At 41.9% G+C, this 22108-nt stretch overlaps 2 protein-coding genes across 3 annotated transcripts; one reads left to right on the top strand and one right to left on the bottom strand.

The window, feature by feature from the left end:
* Positions 1-81: 81 nt before the first annotated feature.
* atg101 (autophagy related 101) lies at positions 82-1436 on the bottom strand. Its single transcript, XM_083927390.1, has 2 exons — positions 928-1436; positions 82-839 (listed from the first exon to the last, which is right to left on the bottom strand). Exons 1-2 carry the CDS (start codon positions 1177-1179, stop codon positions 435-437), a joined length of 657 nt encoding a protein of 218 aa, XP_083783516.1. The 5' UTR covers positions 1180-1436; the 3' UTR covers positions 82-434.
* Positions 1437-1759: 323 nt separating this feature from the next.
* Positions 1760-21163, top strand: c2cd2 (C2 calcium dependent domain containing 2). 2 transcript variants are annotated; one of them, XM_083927088.1, is made up of 13 exons: positions 1760-2588; positions 2912-3007; positions 4921-5040; positions 7612-7713; positions 7950-8066; positions 10812-10920; positions 13521-13629; positions 13745-13809; positions 13908-14023; positions 14137-14299; positions 15299-15540; positions 16475-16742; positions 18865-21163. In XM_083927088.1, exons 1-13 carry the CDS (start codon positions 2307-2309, stop codon positions 19080-19082), a joined length of 2007 nt encoding a protein of 668 aa, XP_083783214.1. In that variant the 5' UTR covers positions 1760-2306; the 3' UTR covers positions 19083-21163. The 2 variants fall into 2 exon arrangements, with proteins under 2 accessions (XP_083783214.1, XP_083783215.1); XM_083927089.1 differs by having other exon boundaries at positions 16475-16818; positions 18865-18954.
* Positions 21164-22108: the final 945 nt, after the last annotated feature.

The following is a 22108-nucleotide window of genomic DNA, read 5'->3' as shown; positions in this document are numbered from 1 at the left end:
TTTTATCATCTCAAACATTGGTATAGGTTTACAGAATATTTCATTTGGAAGAGTTACTGATAGCCGATTATGTGTACCATCAGTTACAATGAACATTTATTGTCAAATATTAACAATAATTTACAGATTTACATCATCCGCAACACAACTTTTGAAAGAATTGAACTGATAAAGTGTTGTTTTCTACTTTGTACATTGAAGATGGTGGAAGGAAAAGATCATTTGGAAAGAGACAGTTTGTAAAAACACAATATCATAATAAAGATTCTTAAGATACAAGCAAAATGAAACCACAGCAGAGACATCCAAAAGAAACAAATTAGGTGCTTACACTGACACTGCTTCATTGTAGCAGTAGTAGAGTCAGGCATGACTATAAATACAGTTATGGATAAAATCATCCGTATCTTTCTTCTCTCTGTCTTGGAGCGTCCTCACAGTGCCAGGGTGTCTTTAATCAGCCGTCTCATTGTCGTGCTGACAGAGGTGCCCAGAGAGTCTGTGATCTGGTATGTGATTTTGTAAAGGTAGGGCTGTACATCTTTGAGACTGGTGTCGAAAACATTGTCCACTTCAGACTGGGTGGGCATCTTTGGCAGGTATTCGTGGCGGTTTATGACCTCAACCACATTGATCACCTTTTCGCCCAGCTTCTCGCCCACTTTCTCCCTGCAGATCTGTCTCTCCTGCTCATTGGCCAGGTTGACAACGTTGACCTTGATGCTCCACACTTCCCAGGGAATACACTCGTCGGAAAAGGGCCAGCGAGACTTCTTCTTCTGGTAAAACTCCAGGGAGATTTGCCCCATGCCATCGCTGCCAGAGTTGCTCAAACCATCCTGCAACCAAAGCATATGATAAAATCGTCAAATTATAGGCCTGCCTAAGCCTTACAGTCAACAATCACACGCTGAAACCACCAATTACCTTGAATTCAGACACAGCTTTCCTGATCACTCTGTCCAGCTCCTCCGAGGACACCCGCACGAAGGTGAAATCGATGAAGTCACAGTCGATGTCTAGTGTGCCCACGGTACCTATGGAGTAGGTGCCCTCCTTTTTGTAGTGAAATTTCCCGGAGCTGCGATGCAGTAAAATTGTGTGCAGCAACGCCAGCATAGCTTCTTCCACCTGCCTCGCCTCCACTGTTACTTCAAGAACTTCGGAGCGGCAATTCATGATGAACTGATCGTTGTGTCCAAGTACGGAACACGACCCGAGGAGGATGATGGTGGCCGTTGAGTCCCAGCTCGAGCCTCGATCACGTTAGGTGACGAAGCTATACTTTGTTTACCTCCACGAATGGGCGTGGCCTATCCCCCACAGTGTATTACGGTATATGAAAATGCAAAATAGTATTTTTGATAAAGGCTAACCTACCTCCAAATGTAATGTGTGTGAACTAAGCACAGGGACATTGTGGCAAACGCTAGCTAAGTGTTCGCTACAAATGGGACAGGAAGTAAATGCAGAAATGATGACAACAAGGCATTCTACGGCAAGTCGCGAGGTTCAGGTCACTGTTTTGGAGTCGTTTTTTCTTAAAGGCGTCATTTTTATTGGGGCTTACTTAATCTAATATAGAACTAAACCGCACTCCTGTTTGAAACAAACTTTACAGATACAACACTTTGGTCTCGGTTGGGAAATACGTCGCTGGCGAATTTTGGCACGAGCGCCTGACAACGAACTCTCGCAAACTGTCGCGGTGCATTCTGGGACTTATAGTTTGTGCCACATATCCGTTTAGGAACGACAACTTTGTACAGTCAGACGGAGCTGCAGAGAGGCTCCAGCTGTGGCGACAACAGCGCTCTTCGCTTTCAGGATGTTTCTCCCGGGACTCGTGTTCAGTATCTGGATATCTTAACAGACTCTGGATATAAGTTATATGTGGGAAACTTTGGCGACTCCATAGCTAATGAAGAACAGCTAGTTAAGCGAACCGTGGCGAAGATTAGCTAACTGAGCTAACAGCCAATGAGAGGAGGAGAGTGCGCTTTTCTGCAGGTTTACTTGAAGCCAGAGAACACATTCAGCTCTTTAACACTGCTCTAGGTCTCTGTCACCAGCTTGCGTAGTTTGAGACATCTCCATGGCTCTTTAAAGCTACTGTGGAGTGTACTGCAGCATGGATCACAGTAAGCAGAATGTGTTTTGGGGGTTGAGATCTGTGCTGTTGTCAGCTATGGGAAATTGCTTCCATTGATTTGGACGTTCCCCGATCAAATACCTACTATGAGGTCGCCAGGATCTTTCTCTGAGGAGGCGTGTTAAGCTGTGATCACCGTTTTCGTTCGCAAAGAATGTCCGACTTTGAAAGTTCCGGTTCATATTTTGGTTTGGGGGATCCGCAGTGGCTATGCATGGTCACACTTTTCTTCGCGTCCCTGGTTACTCTCGTACTGTATTTCGTACAGTATTATCAACAATGGGGCGTAGGGAGTAAGCAGACCGCAGCAGAGGACAATGCGGCGAAGGAGGAAGCCGCGGCTCTGCTGGGATGGGCGCTGTCACTGAAAAGCTGGAAAAGTCAGTGGAGAGGAGCTTGGTGCAGGGCTTTGAATGAGCAAGCAAGGAAGCGTGGGGTAAGTCTCATGACCACCGAGCCACCCCTGTACTCCGTGGCAGGCAGGTGACTCCAATAAAAGTGCCTGTTGAAATGACCTGGATCATCTCACGTGTCCTTTGTCAGGTCTTTCTACATCAACAGTCTCACTCTACTCTGGCTTGTTTTTAATATGCACCTTCCTTTTTCCATCACCCTTGAACCATCAGCGTTGTCTTCTATTCCTAGGCATTATCAAGTCACAACAGTCCAGACCATTGCTCATTTATTGCCAACAACTTGCTCTGTGAGATGTGTAATAGACGTTTGCTGTTTGAATGTGTCCATCCTCTTCCTCCTCAGAGTCCTGTTCTGCTGACATTTGAAGAGGACGATCTCGAGGCATCAGAGCTCACGGTCAGCCGAGTGTCCAGCTTTCAGAAGTCTGCCAGAAACAAGGTACCCTGATCATAAAGTCTTTTAGTACTGGAGAACAGAGGGGCTTTTTTCTGGGAGAAATCTGGATGAATGAGACTATTGTTGAGTGCCGGTGCTGTGTGGTTTTTATCCGGGTTATTGCAACAGACACTTATAGATTCGGAACTTCCTTGTTTATGTACATTATTGACAAATTTGCCCTTCAAATCAATCTCCCCTTCTCTAATTCAGTGGAGAAGGAGCTACTCTATGACCAGTGCTGCAGTAGACAAGCACTGACTCATCAACTCCCCAGCTTTGGTACAGACATTTCCCCCATTCATTTCAATTTGGCAAATGAATCTACCTGGCATTTTCATGTGTCCACATGTTCATTACGTAAATGAACACTTGAAACAATTGTATGAGGCTTCTTTTATCATACTGTTTGTAAACAGCCCCCAGAGGACTTTTATTTTTTCAGAGGGGGTCAGATAGGGACAGATTGCTTGTTGTGTTGCTGGTCTGGTCCGTTTTGCGGTTCTCCCAATGCAAACTCAGCCCTTTCTTTGTGACCGTCGTGATATGGAGCAAAATACCAGGTGCTCTGTTGTTGAACGCGGGGAGTTTAATGAACAGAGGCTTATTTTGACCCACACACTGCGTATGTGTGTGTGCGTGCGTGCATGTGCTCTAAGAAGCTTACATAGCTGTCGAGCTCAGCACTGAGGAGGAGCAGGCAGACAGGAATGCACCAGCACCTATGTTTATGCTAAGGTTTCCCCTGACAGTGATCTAATACCCGACTGGACGCAAACACACCCACCCTCTACGAAAATCAGGATGAATGCAATGAATACATGTGTTTCAAAGAAGAGGACATGCATAATTATGCGGTTATTTACTATTTACAGATGGATTCCATTGCAGTGAAAGCGATTTATTGTACACAAGATGATTGAATTTGCTGATAATGCATTTGAAAGCTGGTACAGATGTTCTTTTTTCACAGTGTGAACTTTATCAAAGGCAGATGTGTTGCTTCTTTTATTTCAGTCTGTTTGTGCTGTATGTTTCTTGCGTAACACTTCACAGACGCAGTAACAAGAATGTATTAGCAATGAATCCTTCTAGTTCCTTTTACACAAGGAAAGACATCCAACACCTTACAGTTAGGGCTGAGCAATAATGATAATTCATCATCTTTCAATGGAATTGTATTGTGACAAAATCATATATCAAGGCATCGTACAGTTACAGTTATCGTACAGTCAGCACATTAAGACAAATCTTTCAGAAAGTGTAAAAAATTTAAATTCCTGAGGGAATATCATTTGAAAATTGCAGCTTTGTATTTATAATCAAAGTTGTCGTTTTGCCCAGTACGGCGCCCATATATATATATATCTATATCTATCTATATCTCATCAAAACGATATAAAATTGTCTGTTGTGTATAGATTTTTCTATATTGTTTCTATTTTGATAAACAGCTGAACCATGTTACAGCAATATTAACATCATTTGGACGACAGGTTATGTTGTAACCTTTCCATATGATGTTAATTTTGCACTAAAGTTCCTAATAAAATGAGAAAAGGCTTATTACTTTTCATTTGTCAACTTTTATATTCACATGGGAGCATACAACAATAGGCTTTACTATGTGGTTAATACATATACCGTAGACTACTTATTTATTGAATTGCCAGGAACCATGCTAAATCGTGATTAATATCATTATCAAGATATAAAATTACCAATATGAGATTTTGGCCATATTACCCACCTCGACCTTACGATTTAGAACAAATTCTAGTTTCCCTTTCCATTTGAGTTGGTTTCATTTGACATGTTACTCCATGTGAGTCAAAGGTAAATGCTGTCACTGCTTTAGCTCCAGCATTCTCAGTATATTTATAATACGCTAATGCCTCACTCTGTCTTCCCAACAGGCCGCTTCCTGCAGTGTGGTTGGGGAGAAGCTCCAGTTCTGTCTCAGTGCAGCACAGACAGCCATGGCCACAGCAGATCCTTGTAAATACACAGTGTGTGTAGCTCCACTGGAGCTGCAGGTAAGTGCTCTTTAGTTGGCCTTAAGGCCTCTATTAAAGTCGCGAGGTTCATGAAAGTAAACAATACTCATTCTTTTTTTTGTGAATGTCCCTTTAACACTGAGGCGTCTGAAGATAGAGTTACATCCTTTGGAAGATTTGTTTTTGGTGAATGGGAGAGTTTATTGGACAGGATGTGCTGCCCAGCTTTGGCTCACTTCTGGCAGGAGTCTTAGATTAAATGGTTTGGGTATCATTGTGTGCTTGGCAAATGTCCCGAAGACCTCATTAAAATCACCGTCAGGCCCATTTCCAGTAAGGCTGGCCCAGGCCCAAGTTACAAAACAAATTACCAATGACTACCTTGTTCGTACCTGGAAAATGCAGTAATTTCTCTTGCGTATCATTCCAGAATCTGACTGGGCTAAGCTCTCTGTAGAATATTCCTATGACTGTATCAGCCTGTCCTAACACTCAGATGAAGTATTCAAAGTGAGTCAAAGGCGATGTGTTGGGATATGTACTGTTATGGGTAGTGTGCTAAGCTTTCATCCTGTTCTTAGTTTCAGTGTTAAATCTTCCCCAAAGTATGGATACAAGCTGCTATAAGCCAACCCAATTGTATTAAGGCTATTTTTAAACCAATAAGGTGCTTGTCACCCCTGCTGAACTCATTGTGCCATAAGTACAACCTGAGTGAGAGACTGGAAAGCTAAAGTCAGGATTAGAGTGGGAGCACTTTTGTTTTGGTTGTGGATCAGTTGTTGTGGCAGGAACATAAAGGAAGCCTCTCGTCTCCTTTTCACTGGGATTGTTTCAGCTTAGCCTGGAAAAGTCAGAGAGCCCTTTCAAAAGTCTCCATCCATCCGCTGGAACGCTTGTTGGCGTTTGACTGAGATCCATGCTAGAATGGTCCTGGCCCGTCATGTAGTGCTGGGATATGTGGACCAGAAGTCCCGGGCATTTACAGTCCGTGGACATAATGATACACCCAGTTCACTGTGGTGGGCTGCTGAGTTTTCTTTGTCTGTTAACACACTAACTGCACCACATGGCCTGTTGCATGTGATGTAACATGCAGTAACTCCACAATCACATTAGAGCCAGACCGACGTATCGGTATTGGCGTATATGTTGTCCGATATACGGCAATAAAAAATATTTTTTACTGAACATATAATGCTGAAACGAGTGCTTTAGAAAGTGTGTCATGTAGCTTTTTATTTTATGCTTATTTATTCTTTATTGAGATTGTCAGCAATTGACCAAATCGAACATGATGTTTATTTACAGATTTATTTTAATGTTATTTCTTCTTTATTCTCAGTGTTCTTTTCTAGGATTGGTTGATATCGTAATAACGTTTAATAATGTTGAAAATTTTAATAAAGTCATTTGATTATGAAAGCAACCTTCTGATGATCAGTCGCACAGTACACAAAGAAATGGTCTGTTTTTATTCCAGCTCAAAAATTCAATGTATCAACTTTTCCTGGTAATCAATCGGTGTAGGCCTCAAAAATCCCATTTTGGTCAGGTCATAATTTTTACATATCTGTCGTATAACAGGCACTTCTCTCTTGTCAGTGTTAGTCAGGTGATGGTTATGGTACATTTATAATATTTAGTTAGCTACATCTTGACAAACTATTTCAGTTCATGTGGACTTGTGGATGGAGTTTGGAGTATTATGCTAACAGCTTTCCTGTCCCTGCTGTTTGTCTGAACTGATCCGAGTCTTATCAATGCAGGCTGTGATCTTGTCCTTCTGGATCCATCGAAGCATTCTCATTGCGGTCTGATGAGGCCTTTGTTTGGTGTCACAGAGGCGGTTGTTCAGTCTTACACTGGAATCCAGGCATGCTGGGACAGGATGGCCCCGTCTGTTTTCTGTCTCTCTCTTCTTCTTCTTTCACTTTCTCTCTCTTGGATAAACTTGGACTTGAAGTGGTAGAGGCATTCCAGCTTCCTTAAAAGAAAATTAACAAAATGTTCATGTAATTAGTGGTATCCAAGATAATAACCACCAAGAACACCAACTCCAACACTAATTATTTAGTACAAAAATTCTCACATCAGACCGTACAAATGAATCCCATTGCAGATTAGTTTCTAGAATAGATAGGCAGAATAATTTATCCAAGATATGACAGTGTCTTCAGTGTTAGAACCTAACAAATCTGGCTGCTACTGAGTCAACAAATTGATGCATAATGTCTCATGTTGTGAAAACGGGTCCAATGGTGACAATTTTACGCTTTCTCAGTGGTTTGATATTTTGACATTTGAGTCATTAGACAACATAACCACAGCAACAGACTGATTTATTTCTAAATGAGGGGCCAATAGTTCACTTGAACGTAATTATGAAGCAGTTAGAGTTGCAGAACAAGAATCCTCTGATTTAATTCCCCTCAATTCATTTACTACTAACTCGTGCTCCATACGTATGTTGCTTGATATCCCGAGAACAAGTGTTGCTGTTGTAAATGCCACTTGTATGTAATCTGTTTTTAAATATAACTGTAGGTTTACTATAAGTGAAGCTGATGAGCTCCGTATGACCTGTGTTCAACATGATTTTCTCTCCAGCTTGACCTGCAGATGCAGGAAGCAGACGATAAGGTCAAGGTGAGCTGGGGAGTATCTCACCTGGAGACAGGGGAGCTGCAGGTGACGCCCACTTTCACCCAGGTAATTTAACACACTGACATAAAGGGAAATGTTCCACTGTACCAAAACAAAAAAAAATTGACTGTCCAATATGTTCTAAAACCAGACTGTGGGTCATCCAAATACTAAACCTATCCAGTGATAGTCCAGATCATCTCACTGATCTCCATTGCTAAGGCATGCTCAATTACAATTAGAAACTATATTATTTTACTATATTATCTTTTTCTGAATCTGAAATCCCCTCTTTTTGTCAGGACAATGCCAACACTTCCAGTGTAGCAGCCGTAAAGCATCAGTTGAGGCAGCTGTTGTGTGCGACACGTCCCTCTGTGTTGCTGAGCTGCAGGCCTGCGCAGGCCTCAGAGGTCAAGGTGAGTCCTGCATTGATGCATTACATCTTAAGAGCTACCACAAAGCCATGCCATGCAGGCAAGAGTGTGCAAGTTTGTCATACCATTGTTTGCCGTATGCTGACTTAGCAACCATAATCAATATTGTTCTAGCGGCAGTGGATCAAATGGCAGTGTGAGAATACTGTGAAAGGGCTCGCTCGTAGTGATGAACCTATAAAGAAACATAAACCTAAATCCACATCTCCCCTCTGCTTTACAGAGCTTTATAGTGAGTTTCAGCTCATTGTTTAGCTGTCCGACACACAACTTTACTGTTTTGGTTCACTCTCACCGCTCTCATAGCGCTGCTTTCAGCCATATCAGGCAGCTGGTTTCAGTGGAAAAGACCCAGGCTCTAATATCTGTACCCCACCTGCTCAGCAGCAAACAGCAGACAGACACAGTTAGAGACTAGCTGGTAAACACAGTGGAGCATTTTGCTGCTAAGGAGACAGATATTCTGTCTTTGCTGTGTTGTGTGTGTTTGCAACTTTTTTCTGCAGCCAAGTGTTTTAATCTGTACTTTTATATTAAAGTCTCACAGGGCAGCTAATCAGGACGGGCATCATACTGAGCTATTTTGGTGGCACATACTTCTCAAGGGTTGTTGCTAGGGATGCACCGATCCGATATTAAGATCAGATAACGGTCCTTAAATCGGTCCAAATGAGTTGGATCGGGTATCGGATAATTAACCAGATCCATGGAGCGATCGGTTAAATTGTCATGAGCGGCGGGTTTGCAGCATGCCGGCTGACTCACAGCTAACACCAGCAACAACAAGGAGCGAGCAAAGACTCTGCTGTATGCAGGTATTTCAGCATCGTGTGAACATACAAACGTACACAAAGTCCGTGCTATGATTTTCTTTTATTAATAGTTTGGAAAAATTACAATCAGCATGAATGCTAAAATTTAAAATGCTGTAGACGTGCTAGCACAGTTCCTGTTTTTTTCACATGAACCAACAGCAGTTTTAATGAAGTTTCACCTGTCCAAATGTTACATATTCAAATCAACATATAGACATGAATCCTTTAGGTAGAGCAGAGAAAAATAAGAGCTAAAGGACAAACCTGTGCTTTTCCTTAACATCATCACAACTACGGCAAGTCTGAGTGGACAAACGGCGCTGCACCGTCAAAACTCTGCCAACTCTCTTAGAGGGGCAGCACATTGTTATTTTTGTTACTTTGGTATCAGGTTCACCTGCCTGTCCACCTTTTGAATTCCTGTTTGCACGTAATATTCACAAATAGTTCCATTACTGTTTGTTATTTAAGTTACTTTATTCTCAGGTTCAGTCACATTTGATTATAATTCATTTTCTTCTTAATTTTAAGAAGTTTAAGCCGGTGCACAATTGTTTATTTTAATAACAAATGACTAAATAAATAACAATTCAGCGCATTCTTACTTATGTGTTAATTTGTTACATTTTGTTTTACAAAGTTAGGGAAGTAATGTCTAAGTCAAGCCTGATGCCGTTAGTCTCTTCCACGAGGTGAGGTGTACAGTTTATTCATTCAACAACAGTATCGGGTCGGTATCAGGTATCGACCGATATGCAAAGCCCAGGTATCGTATCAAGACTGAAAAAGTTGGATCGGTGCATCCCTAGTTATTGCAGTAATGTTAAACCTAATAAGCTACTGTGTCTCCACGATCATGTAAAAGATTCATAATCGAGCATGTGATCAAGGTCAAATTAAAGCCTGCACTGATGTGTAAAGAGTTTGTTATGCTGACATGCATTTGGAAAGCTTTTTACTGATGTGCTCTTTGCCCACCCATCACATGATGTCATGCATTCCTGCTTTTATCATTTGTCATAAATATTGACAGATGCAAGACATCACAGTCCAAAGTGTTTTTCCCTGATATGAAATGAAGAAAAGCAGGAAAATTGTCCACTTGAGAAGAACCAACCAGGGATTGTTTGAAAAGTTATCAAATCAGATTCCTTTGTGTAGTTATAAACATGTATGATCTTTTTGGTCTTTCAAGGTTATAATGAAAATCCTCTGTAAATCATACACAGTGATCACTTCCTGTCAGCAAAGCTGTTAACGTACTCGGTCATCCCCAGAATTAGGGATGCACCCATTTATCAGCTGATTAGTAACGTGACGGCCGATATTCATCTAGTTGACTATGATTGGCCTTTCTGCAAATAAGATGACAGTTCATCTGCTCTGTTGCATCAGTTATGCAGCTTAAAGGTGCTCAAACTACTGGAAAAGAGCAGTCTTTTCACAGCCACTTGCATTGTGCTTATTCAAAGACATTGTAATGAAATGCTGAGGGACTCTTTTTATATTGAAGATATATTTGTTTCCCTGGCACAAAAGCAAGAGTACATAACAATAAAAACAAATTGGCTATCGGCCAAATTGTTATTTTAAACATTGATATCAATATCGGCCCAGAATTCAACAATCGGTGCATCTCTACACAAAATATTATGAATATGTCCGGGATCCTAAGACAAGCTAGCAGAAATTTCATTCTCCCATAAATGTTTTTTATTTTGATACTTCACCATTTACATAGTGTAGGTAGCCTCTGAGACTCCAGATTAGATTTATACCAATCAATATTTTAAAAATATGATCTGTTTTTATTGTAAAAAGGGTACTTTTTTTTTTACATGGTTGTCTTTAATGTTCCGGCCAGTCAGATCAACATTGTTGAGTTATTTACCTGCTATGGTTTCTCCAATAGGAGGCACACCACAATGTGGTTTCACCCCCAAAACCCCCCCGAGCCCATGACTGGAAGCTGCTGGTTAAGAACATCCGGGTGACGCTGACTCAGGAGGAGGATGCTGCAGGTTGGTATAGTCTCCTTAGAAAGTTAGGGCTACCCCAGTTTGATGAAACAGCTGCAGCTTGTGTCTTCTGTCCTGAGCTCATAAACTACCCTCAGCCCTCTGTACCTTATGGCCACAGTGGTCTGCTCACACCTGCATCGTACTCATAACTCTGGTTTTAATTTGTTTTAAAGGGATGCAAACCTTTTACGGTTCTGTAAATGATGTGTTTGATATGTTTTTCGAGCCTCTGTCAAAAGCGTAAGCCTAAATACACTGTATAAATGTATGCACCTGCAAGTCTAAAGCAAAAAGGCAAGGACCTCCGATTGGCTGTTGGTGTTGTCAGCATTATTGACGAGCAACAGCAGCAACCAGCATTAACTGACTCTGCTGATTCAAGATTAATGAGCTCCATTCATCAGCCTTCTTCGCACTAATCATATTTACCTGAGGTCCTGCACAGCAACCTGAGACCAAACACAAAGTCCAGTCCGCCTTACAAATAAAGAAACCCCTACATTCTCAAATCAGTATTTTTAAGGCACTTATTTAACAACTTCCATCTCCTTGGGCATATGAAACTGTTAGCAAGTACATTGGTTATATATTATGCCTATGCTCTGTCAAGAAAGTGGCAGGAGATGTGTTTTTATTCAGTAAGACGCCATGGAAACAATATTACCCAACAGTCACACAAGCTCAGATGAATAGTTTTGAGAAATGCACTTTGCTCTCTTGTTGAGAGTCATATCCAATATCGGTCTGTTCAATAAGAAGCTCAACTCATATATATTGTCTGTTTAATCTGTACATAAACCCTTTTGTAAAAATGACATGTTGTGGTTTTATGATAATGGTTATGTGCCGGACTATTTCCTGGCAGGGCACAGCGGCTTCCTGTCCAGTGACTTTGTAAACTCCAATAATAACATTTAATTACATAATCAGTCCAGGATATAGAAAAGGGTTTTACAGAAGTAAACAAAAGAGGCTGCGTTTGGTAAATGAGCTTAATAGCCTGCTGGTTCTATTTGTGTCAGAGGCAACTGTTACACTGGTGGGACATTTTCCAGGTCACTTATTTCATCAATTCAAGCCAATAATATTCCTTACATATCAGGACTTTAAAAGCTCAGATCAGGGTAGGGTTTAGTCCTATTCATAGCTCATATTTCTCATTCTTTCTGGATGTAATCCAGCAATGTCAACTTTATTTAAAACAAGACATATAATGGAGTAACATACATTCTGTTATAGTTGATCATATTCTCCTCACATGGGATAAGTGTGACTAATTTTATACACTGAGAGCCCAACCACACAGAGACGCGTTTTCCTGTAACTGCACAACTTTTGTATCGTTTTGGCCGACCATCCACAAGGGGTCTGCGTTATCGGAGCCTCAAGACGGTGAAACCTCATACTTTGATGCCGTCATCGCCCCACCTCCCACCTCCAACCTCTAACCTCGCGGCGTCACATAACAACAACAGTGCTGCTGCGTTCGAGGAGAGAGACGTACCCACAGACTGTTTACTGAACTGGACTCTGAGTCACATGCAAGGGAATGAATTAGTCCGACCCAATATTTGTCTCTTTTTCCTGATGGTCTGAATGAGTCGCTAAATTTGTAGCTTGTCACTTTTTTATAAATAAAGTTGCTAAGAAGGTGTAAAGAAATGTGACAGTAACTGCAGAGTGATACAAGCTTTAACATCAGTGTCCAAAACACCACAAAAGTCTCCAATAACACCAGAATATGGCGCTAGATTTGTTTCTTGTCGCTTTTGACGAGAAAAAAAAGCCAGTGTTTGTACACAGCACTTCTCCGTCTCTTCTTCTCCGTTGGTGTATTTCTGTGGCAGAGTCACAGTCCACATACAGGTCTGGCATGTGTACTACAGCGTCTTGAGTCAGTTTCAACAGTTTTGTGTGGACGCAGCTATTTCTTGAGCCGAGGCCTTGTGGAGAAAAAAACTTGGCTGTATATTATAAATACACTCACATTATTATCACTGCACCCTGTGTGGTGTCAGCCATGAAACTAGAGGACAAGATTTTATGAGAGGCTAATAAAATGCCCAGTTTTACACCGTAACATCATGCAAAACAACTTTGTTTTGGTAGTGTCTGTGCTGAGTCATTCTCTGATTGTCAGTCAGTGGTTCTCAGAACTCCAGACATCCTCTTTCAGTATTCTGTCCCACGCTTGATATTTTACTGCAGAGACATGATGCAGCGTTCAACACTTCATTATCACTTCTCTATTCTTTAAGTGAAAAACTGTTAAACTTAGCTTAATTTGTGAGACTTCCTGTGGGCCAGAAGCCAGATCCAGAGCTGCTGCAGTGGATGTTCTGTCTTTAAGGCTTTTGCTGATGTCGTGTTCACTAAGATACAGCGCTAACACAATTTTGGAGCCAGGCCCATGGCTAATAAAGTTAAGTTTAAGTGCTCCATGAAATAAGCTTCACAGGATGTGTCCAAAGCAAATCTTGCAGCAGCACATTTGATGTGATCAGTCAATAGATATTAGAATTAATTTGTGGTTGGATCTTGAATCACACAGTTTGGGTTTGATCTCCTGTGATGCTTACTGTTTTCTGCTGTGTTTGTAGGCGGCATGAATCCTCTGTGTGTAATGCACTTAGACGATCCTCCACAGAAGTTCAACACCTCTGTTTTGAAGAACACAGCCAATCCTGCCTGGGACCAGCCGTTCATCTTGTAAGTTTTACCACAGAGCACTGCAAACAGGCACTGCCTTTCTGTTTATTCATCAACATCTCTAATGCATTTTCTTTCTTTCTCTGAATATCCCTTTGTTCTGCTATGTCATCAGTGAATTGAATGGACGATCAAAAGAGCTCAATATTCAGTTAATGAATGATGGGCAACCTCAAGAGAGTAAGGAAATGACTTTTTCCACCTTTTGATATTTCTCCTTCTTTAATTCACATGTTTTGGTGTAACCAGACTAAAGTCAGTGTGTTTGTCTTTCCTAGGTTCATTACTTGGTCAGGTTTCAGTGCCTTTTGATCTTGTAAAAAAGCAGCCCAAAGGACAGCAAACATTTGCACTTGTGACCAAAGACGTAGTGACTGGATCCATTACTACTGATGTAAGACCCCAATGTTGTCTCAATATCAACAGATAGTTTAGTCCTTTTCACCTGTCAGATTTTTTTACTTACACAATACCAGAATATTGACTATGCGGAATTGTGTGCTTCAGTTTACCTACCTGGAGCCCAGTGAGGTGAGGTCCTGGCACCCTCCCACCCCAGCCTCCAATAAGAGAGTGGAGATGGACCGTACAGTCATGCCATGTGGCACGGTGGTCACCACCATCACCGCGGTGAAGAGCAAGCCGGGTCGACCACTCCCTCTTAACTTAGGTACAGCACCGCAAACTGAGAAGACATACCCCATAATTCATATACCCACAAGATGTAGTACAGGGAGGCCCGTGGAGACGTATTGATGTTGAGATAATACTGTAATATTGACATCTATTTACAAATCCCTGAATATGGCATCACCATAAAAAAGCTGTACAATCATTCTGAAAGATCCTGCTAGAACATATTAAACATAAGCATATTTAGCGATGCTAGCAGCATATGTATGGGTGTCGCTGTACGTATTATACCTACCATCGCATGTTAACATTGTCACAGTTGTCATGGTACCATGCAGATGTTAGCATTTAGCCTCAGTTCAGCCTCACAGAGCAGCTAGCGTAAGTATTCTTGTTGGGTCCTAACACTTTGGAAACCAAAACAATGCAAACCATAAATGGAGTAATTCAAGGTTTCTGTATGATACCTGTAAAACGTGATTATACGTACAGTTCAATCTCTAGAGATGAAAATGCTTGAAACGTCTAATTTAGCATGCCATTCCAAGAGTTTACAGGAGTACAAGTGGCAAATGTGTCCATTAGCTCTAAAATCATAGAAACACTACATCACCATATATGCCAGCAGACTGAGTAAGAAAGCCAGCAACATACTCCGGGATTACACACACCTGGAAACACTGGTGTTGGATCTAAGTGCCCTGAACACTAAACGGTTCAGGGCACTTAGATCCAACACCAGCAGGATGAGTTTTTACCCCATAGCTGTCCAGGTATTGTGCATGCCGGCCCATCGTCATGTTGTAATGGCCTATTGGGACAATGAATATAGAACACAGCCATCAGTAAAGTTGTTTATTCCTAGTATGACAAGTCAAAAAGTCTGCAGAGAAGAAGGCCTGTTAGTGGGCCGCAGCTAAAATTTCAGTATTTTTTTCCAAATTTATAATGCACATGGTCAAATCCTAAACATTTATGTTTTGAACTTCCATCATACCCATGAAGCAGTGGATAAAGCTAACTTTGTGCTCCACAGATCCTGCCCAGAAAGCAGTGGTCAGCAGGCCCAAGCTGTCGGAGCGGCGTGTGTCAGAACAGCCGTCCATGATGGGGGCCACAGTCAGCAAGGCCTTGTCCTCTTCTGATACCGAGCTGCTGATGCTCAATGGCACGGACCCGGTGGCCGAGGCCGCCATCAGACAACTTCACCAGTCTGCCAAACAGAAGCTCAAGTCCCCAGTGAAGAAGAGTACCATCATCATCTCTGGCATCGCCAAAGTAAGGATGAGTTCAAACACCAGAGAATTATACTGCTTCATCTAAATCCTATGCAGGTTACAGGGCTGGACCGGGGGGAAAAAATCGTCTGGCATTTTGGCCTAGACTGACTGACCACAATTGATCACACAAGTCTGAGGGCGCACTCACACTGTCCATTTGTACCAGGCCCAAGCACACTTCACGGCTAAAGTCTAGTTGGTTTGATCAGTGTGAGTACCACTGTACACACTTGCCGGCCGCGGACATGTTGAGAGAGGTGGGCTTTTGAAAAGCACAGATGCACATGTACGGGCACAAGCCAGTTTATATATATTTATATGCATTCGTTCACCGTGACGGACATTTAAAAAGATGCACCAAATGGTTCGTCAGATGAAAACAGTCTGGGGGGGGGGGGGGGGGGTCACCCTAAAGCACGGGGCACACCCTAAAGCACGGGGCACAGTACAAATGGACAGTGTGAGTGCGCCATAAGTCACCTAACCATCAGATGCACACATACAAACACACACAAATGACAGTTGTGTCAGCCTGAAAAGGTAAGTTCGGCCCCCGAGAAAGGGCCAATTTTGCCCTGTAGGGTGACGACGACTGGCTGGTCCTTTTTTTTAACGAAATCAATTTCCACCAACACCTTTTCAGCGTTTGTGTTCCCTAACCTGTTGATTTTGACAGATCTTAAAGGAAACATTGCGTCACTCATTTCTTCATTAAAACTGGGCCTTCCACTAGAAAAAACCACCACTGCCGTCCTCCCGCCTGACATTAAAAGACAGGTGAACACGGGTCCTCTGAGCTGCAAATGCAAATAGTTGGTCATTTATGATGCCAGAGGAAGTATTTGCATGAAAAAAATGCAAATGTTAAACCAAAGGAAATCTGACTTAACTAGGAACTGATTTTAAAGATGAAAATTTGCTTAATTTCCCAGACGCCCTTGTCTCAGGATGATGAGCTAGCTCTGATGGCTGGCTACGCTGCAGCAATGGACGCCTCGATGTCAGAGGGCAGCTCTACTCAGGATGTGACCACGGCGATTGCATCAGGGGCCAGTAGCCCTCCAGACATGTCTGAGCCCCAGGAAGGCCCCAGTGGAATAGGCCGGCCTCCAGAGGACTGGGAGAGCCAAACCGGAGAGGAACTAGACCATACGTCGCTATCCATGTGTGTGTCTGAGGCAAGCTGCAAGAAGAGAAGAGGTAAGGGGTCACAGAGGGACTCACTGACCACCTGACGCCATGAGTAACCGTGAACATGGTGACCTAGCTGGTCTTTGTAAGTGTGTTGTTCTGTAAAACGCTATACATGGTTATATAAATGTTCTTCGTTGGTGCTGTTTCATGGCCGTTTGTTGCATTGGTGATGGAGCCTGTTTTTATCTTCTTTCCTCTCTTTCCCTCCAACTGTCTCAACCTTTCCTTTTTGAACTATCACCACTGCCATCTTAGAGGAAAGCAGTGCTAAGCACACATTAAGTCCAGATGAGTAAGTTGTTTCATGAGTTACTTGTAGTATCCTTGGTAGTCTAGTATGTGTAGTTTCTGCTAGATATCAGTAGAGTAGATATATTTTTCTGCAATGTCAAATTCATTTATTTTCAGTTCATGTAAAATAGATAAAAGCCGATCATAAAGTTCCTCTGTTTTTCAGCTTTAGAACTAGAAGACGTGTTATGGGGCTGCACAATATCGACAAAGTCCTGTGAATATTTCTCCGGGGGGGGGGGGGGGGGGCTGGAGGGGGCTGGAGGGGGCTGGAGGGGGCTGGAGGGGGCTGGAGCCGATCCCAGCTGACATTGCGCGTGCCGCCCACTTTCAGAAAATCAGAAAATATCATTTTATTTTAAGGTCACAAATGAATCCAAATGAAATCAATTACATTTTACATTCAGGGTGCTTAGAAAAGGACAAATGAAATGTAAACAAAAGGGATGTGGGACCTTCCTGTCATCCTTACAAAAATACATAACAAATACCATAAAATATGCAGTATTAAATGTTTCTATTATTCCTGCCTCATCTGCAGACTGAACCGTTGCATCTTGCCGATGAGAGGCTGTGGGTAGGGGCGGTGCGCTTTGGTTGGTAACGGTCTCTGGATATTTTGTGTTTTAAACTGGTGCTGTGTTTAAGCAACGTATCGTGTTTGAATTGCTGTTGCTGTTTCCTTTGTCATTAATGATGTTATTTATAGTCCATAGTGTTTTTATTGTTTTATATCAACCTAATCTAATTAGGGCCGGGGGATAATTCAGTAAGCTCATTTATAAAGTTTGAATTAATCAATATGAAAAAATCAAAGACATTTCGTGAAAAACTATTACGTTGTCTAAATCGACACTAACAAGCACATTTACTCGAACCTCTCAGAAAATGTCATCCATAATATCTGAGGGAACATCGCTTGAAAATAGTTTTGTTTTTTTAATTAAACTTCATTAGATCACAGGTCAATGTGACTTACATCGACTGGATTACTTAACCCACGGTTTACTTAGGTGAGCACATATCGTGAGATAAAGTCCTTCTTCATATGAAAGAAGGAAATAGAATAAGGAAGATTTACTGCCAAAGCAATAGAAAAATGTCAGATTTTTATATGTGATTTCTATCGCAAAGACAAAAAAAAACAACAGGCATAGCACATTCAGGCAACATTTACATCATTTGGACAATGCTTTACGCTCTGATCCTTGCGTGTCATTTTCGTTTGGCGCAACAATTCTTAATTAAATGAGAAAATTCTCAGTACTATTCATTTGTCATGTATTTAATTCACACTGGAGTTTACAACAATAGGCTTTATCATGTGTTTATTTCATGCAGACTACTTGTTTATACAGAAAACATGCTATGTCCTGACAAATAGTTAACGGGATAGATGATTTTGGCTGAATGTCCCAGTCCATAATCTAATCCATAGTTCTTTGCAGATCCCAGAAATGTGCTGAAGGGTAAGGTTGGACTCATCCTCTGCTCTCTTCTGGTACAGTTCAGTCCATCAGCTGGTGATTTAAAGTGATGACCGTTTTTGTTTCAGTGTTTCCCACTGTGATTGTCACTATCCAAAGCTTGACAGAGCTCTTTTACAAAGGAAAGACTGGAAGTCAAAGTTAGAATATATTTTTCCAACCGGTCCTGTTCGTGCCAGATTTAATCCCCATCAGTAATCAACAATTTCCGACTAACACAAATTCTGTGCCACTGCTGCTTCAAATACTTCACATGAAAATTGTACATGCCTAATGTTTCTATTTGGCCTTCAGTTGTGTCATCCTGACATCACAATGAATATTTCCTGTGCTTTGCTTCCCCACTACAGGCAGCTTCCTTCAGAAGAGTGCCAAGCTCTTCTTCCGGCGCCGTCACCAGCGCAAGGACCCGGGGATGAGCCAGTCACACAATGACCTGGTTTACCTGGAGTCCCCAGCCGCAGTGGAGCGGGCCAGCCGAACAGCCACACTTAGCCGCATGCTCAACCGCAAGAGTAAGAAGAGCAAAGCCAACGGCTCTACCTCCATGGGGGAGCCACATGCGTGACGCCCCTCTTCCCCCTCTCACCTCAGTCCCTTCTACAACAACCACCATCACCACCTCAAACTTGCACTGGCAAACTTCCTGGCTAACCTACTCCCCCTAATGCCCAACCTGCATACTGGGGCTCCTGCATTGTGAATGGGAAAGCAATGCAGATGGAAAAATATCCTCTTAAACGGCCATTTCCTGCTTCCTATAAGAAGCAGATATTCCACCAAAAGCAAGTGTGTGTGTGTGTGTGTGTGTGTGTGCGTGTGTTAATTGAAGGTCTCCTGTCTTGGATTAATGAGTTTTAAGAGGATATTATTTTGCATGTTCGTTTTATCTAATTTTATGCAGCATTTTGAAATCTTTTAAGTGCTTTTGTGGCCTTGTTACAGACAGAAGGGACTGACGTGAGCTGTCACTCTTTACCTCACTGACACTGAGGGTGAGGAGCAAACTCTCCCTGCTGTAATCCGTAAATTTCCTACGGTGGACCGACAGGACCAAAGATGAAGAGCAGAGTGGTGTTTGTATGATTTGCACAATTGTAGTATCTTTATTTAAAGTGCAATGACAGGAGCTACTCTTGTGATAGAGATTCATGTTAAAAGCATTCACAAAGGGAGACGGTCATTTCACTGCACGACCGGTGCAAGTGGGATATAGTAAAACGACTACTTTAACACTAATACTATGAAATATGGTGTTTATAGCAATTCATTTGAAATCATTGTAATTGTATCCCACATAGGAAAAGATCAGAACTACAGCTATATGTAATGTGCATATGAAAGCTGTAAAACAAAGCTATCTGCAGAAATGCCAGCCATATGTCTAACAAAGATATCAGAAGCAGTCATGTGACTGGCATCTACAGAGGTCGTGTTATCTCACAGCACACCATTATCATAAGTTACCACCCTTCCAAAAGGAAAAAACAAAAAAGAAGCAGTGACACTGTGGCTAACAAGAGACTTGAGCTACGTATACAGTGTATGTTTGTTTGAAATAATATGCAACTTTCTTCTCTGTCTTCCTAAAGATTGTTCCTGTACACTACTGTTCTCAGCAGGGTTGTTAATGTGTCAAAAGGGAACTGAGGGGACCTTTATCCAGGGACTGTGACGTCACACTCGGCCATACTTGTTGATGAAACGTGTTCAACGCAGATTTTATCCGAATGAAATCCTCCTTCTTGCGTTGGACGTTCTATGTTTTTAAGAGATGTAGCTTTGTTTGAACACATGAACAAGAAAACGTGTGGGAAACCCATTTGGGAGCAACCAAATAGTTTGGCTGCTTTTTCTTTTTTTTTATCCAGCTAATGATTGTATTTTCTTTGTGTGAGCAGCTTGTTGAAAGCATTTCTGTCCGCCACGTTAACTACTGTTTCTTCAAGAAGTGTATCTGCTCAGAGGACGGATGCAGCAGCGACGGACACAACTAACGGGTTGCCTTACAGTTATTCTGAGGATGAAGTCACGGGTTGCCCCCCCCCCCCAAGGCTGCGTCCACCGTCACACCGGAGGACCGATGGACTGTAGCAAACGGTTCTAAAAGAGACAAGGGCACCACCGAGTCTCTGCCCCATCAGCAACGTCTATAATCATGAAGCCTATGCACATAACATATCTGTTACCGGGGTGTTTACATTAGTAGATTATCTGAGAATTAAAACACTCGCTGTTCATGACACTGTCCTGCAGACACAGTGTGGGTCGTCTCTGTGTACATGACCAGCGTCTTTGGCTCCAGTCTGTTTTTAAAATATTCAAAAAGCCCAGATTCAGGCTGAAGGAGAATACTTTTCAGACAGAATCACCTTTGAAACTGAGGGAGGGAGTGGGAAATGTGTCCAGCTTCAGAGCCTTTGCTTATGGCAGCCTGCAAGCATCGGCTACTGTCCTACATTAAGTAAGCAGTTGGGCTGTATGTGATTAATAAACTGTTTCATGTTTTGTTTTTTTGTTGGCATCTGCTCTGTGCAAAGAAACTGGCTGACTTAGCAGTTGTTGCAGATTGTCAGTCATTTCCCTGCAGGGATTGTAACTAATAGACATATGGAGTTATTTCATTTTCAGCAATAAATATTGATTGAATAAGTGAGAATGTGGTGCCACTTCGGATGTCCAGGGTGTAGTGAAATGTCGCCAGTGCTCCTGTAACTCCTGTACACGTTGATATGCTGTTCCTCTTCTTGACTATTCAAAGGCTCATTTTTCTGTTGCACATTCTTTTCAATCCAAAACCAAGCAAGTTCTCACACATGTGTTTTCTCATGAAACCAAGTCTCCAGAGATGGGAATTGTGGCTTCAACAAGTCATCTCCATGCCATGTGTTTGTTCTGCTCAGTCACTGAAGCAGCTGACTGCAATCAGCACAGCTCTACAGCCGGAGAGAGGAGCCAATTATAAAGGCACCTGGTTCAGTGACTGAGCAGAACACAATTCCCTTTTCTGCAGATCTCCCTCTTATCAAGTCATTTTAGTTGGGTGGGAATTGAGTCCTCAGAGCTATATTTTCTTATTAATAAAAATAGAAATATAATAATATGGGACGTAGGTATAGTTCAACCTGTTTACAATAGAAATTTAGAAATAGAATTTTCCACTTTTTCATAATTCTCGTGGTGCGACCTGGGTTGTTTTCCCGTTTCATGATGCGGAAACTCATTTCTAAATGCAGAAAAAGATGACATTTATATTTAGATGAAAACCGCTGGAGAATGTTTCACCTCACTGGAAAATCTGATTTTTATGATGAATTAGGGACATAAATGGCTTTGTAAGAATGAAGGCTTATATTCGACCAGCTGCAACAGAAATGCTGCTCACGCATCAGATTCAGAGACAATAACCCTATTAAAGTATATGACCATAAAAGGAGCCGGTCAGCATTATGACTATTTTTACTCTTGCTACTTTATAAACATTTCACCGATAATACTTCAGTAAGAGTTTCAAAACAGGAGTTTTTTTTGGATTATTTGAGTCAATTGTTAGATATTATAAAGGTTTTTGTGTTAATTGATGAGACTTTTCCA

This window comes from Echiichthys vipera, assembly GCF_963691815.1.
Source record: "Echiichthys vipera genome assembly, chromosome: 14".
Classification (NCBI taxonomy): Eukaryota; Metazoa; Chordata; class Actinopteri; order Perciformes; family Trachinidae; genus Echiichthys; species Echiichthys vipera.
This window is presented reverse-complemented; position numbering and strand designations above follow the sequence as displayed.

What these genes read in the sequence shown, in the direction of transcription:
- atg101 (XM_083927390.1), bottom strand. Translation starts at nt 1,179, where the DNA reads ATGAATTGCCGCTCCGAAGTTCTTGAAGTAACAGTGGAGGCGAGGCAG. An exon ending in AAGCTGTGTCTGAATTCAAG is followed by an intron (nt 840 to 927) that starts GTAATTGGTGGT and finishes CTTTGGTTGCAG; the next exon opens with GATGGTTTGAGCAACTCTGG.
- c2cd2 (XM_083927088.1), top strand. Translation starts at nt 2,307, where the DNA reads ATGTCCGACTTTGAAAGTTCCGGTTCATATTTTGGTTTGGGGGATCCG. An exon ending in AGAAGTCTGCCAGAAACAAG is followed by an intron (nt 3,008 to 4,920) that starts GTACCCTGATCA and finishes TCTTCCCAACAG; the next exon opens with GCCGCTTCCTGCAGTGTGGT. An exon ending in AAGCTGCAAGAAGAGAAGAG is followed by an intron (nt 16,743 to 18,864) that starts GTAAGGGGTCAC and finishes TCCCCACTACAG; the next exon opens with GCAGCTTCCTTCAGAAGAGT.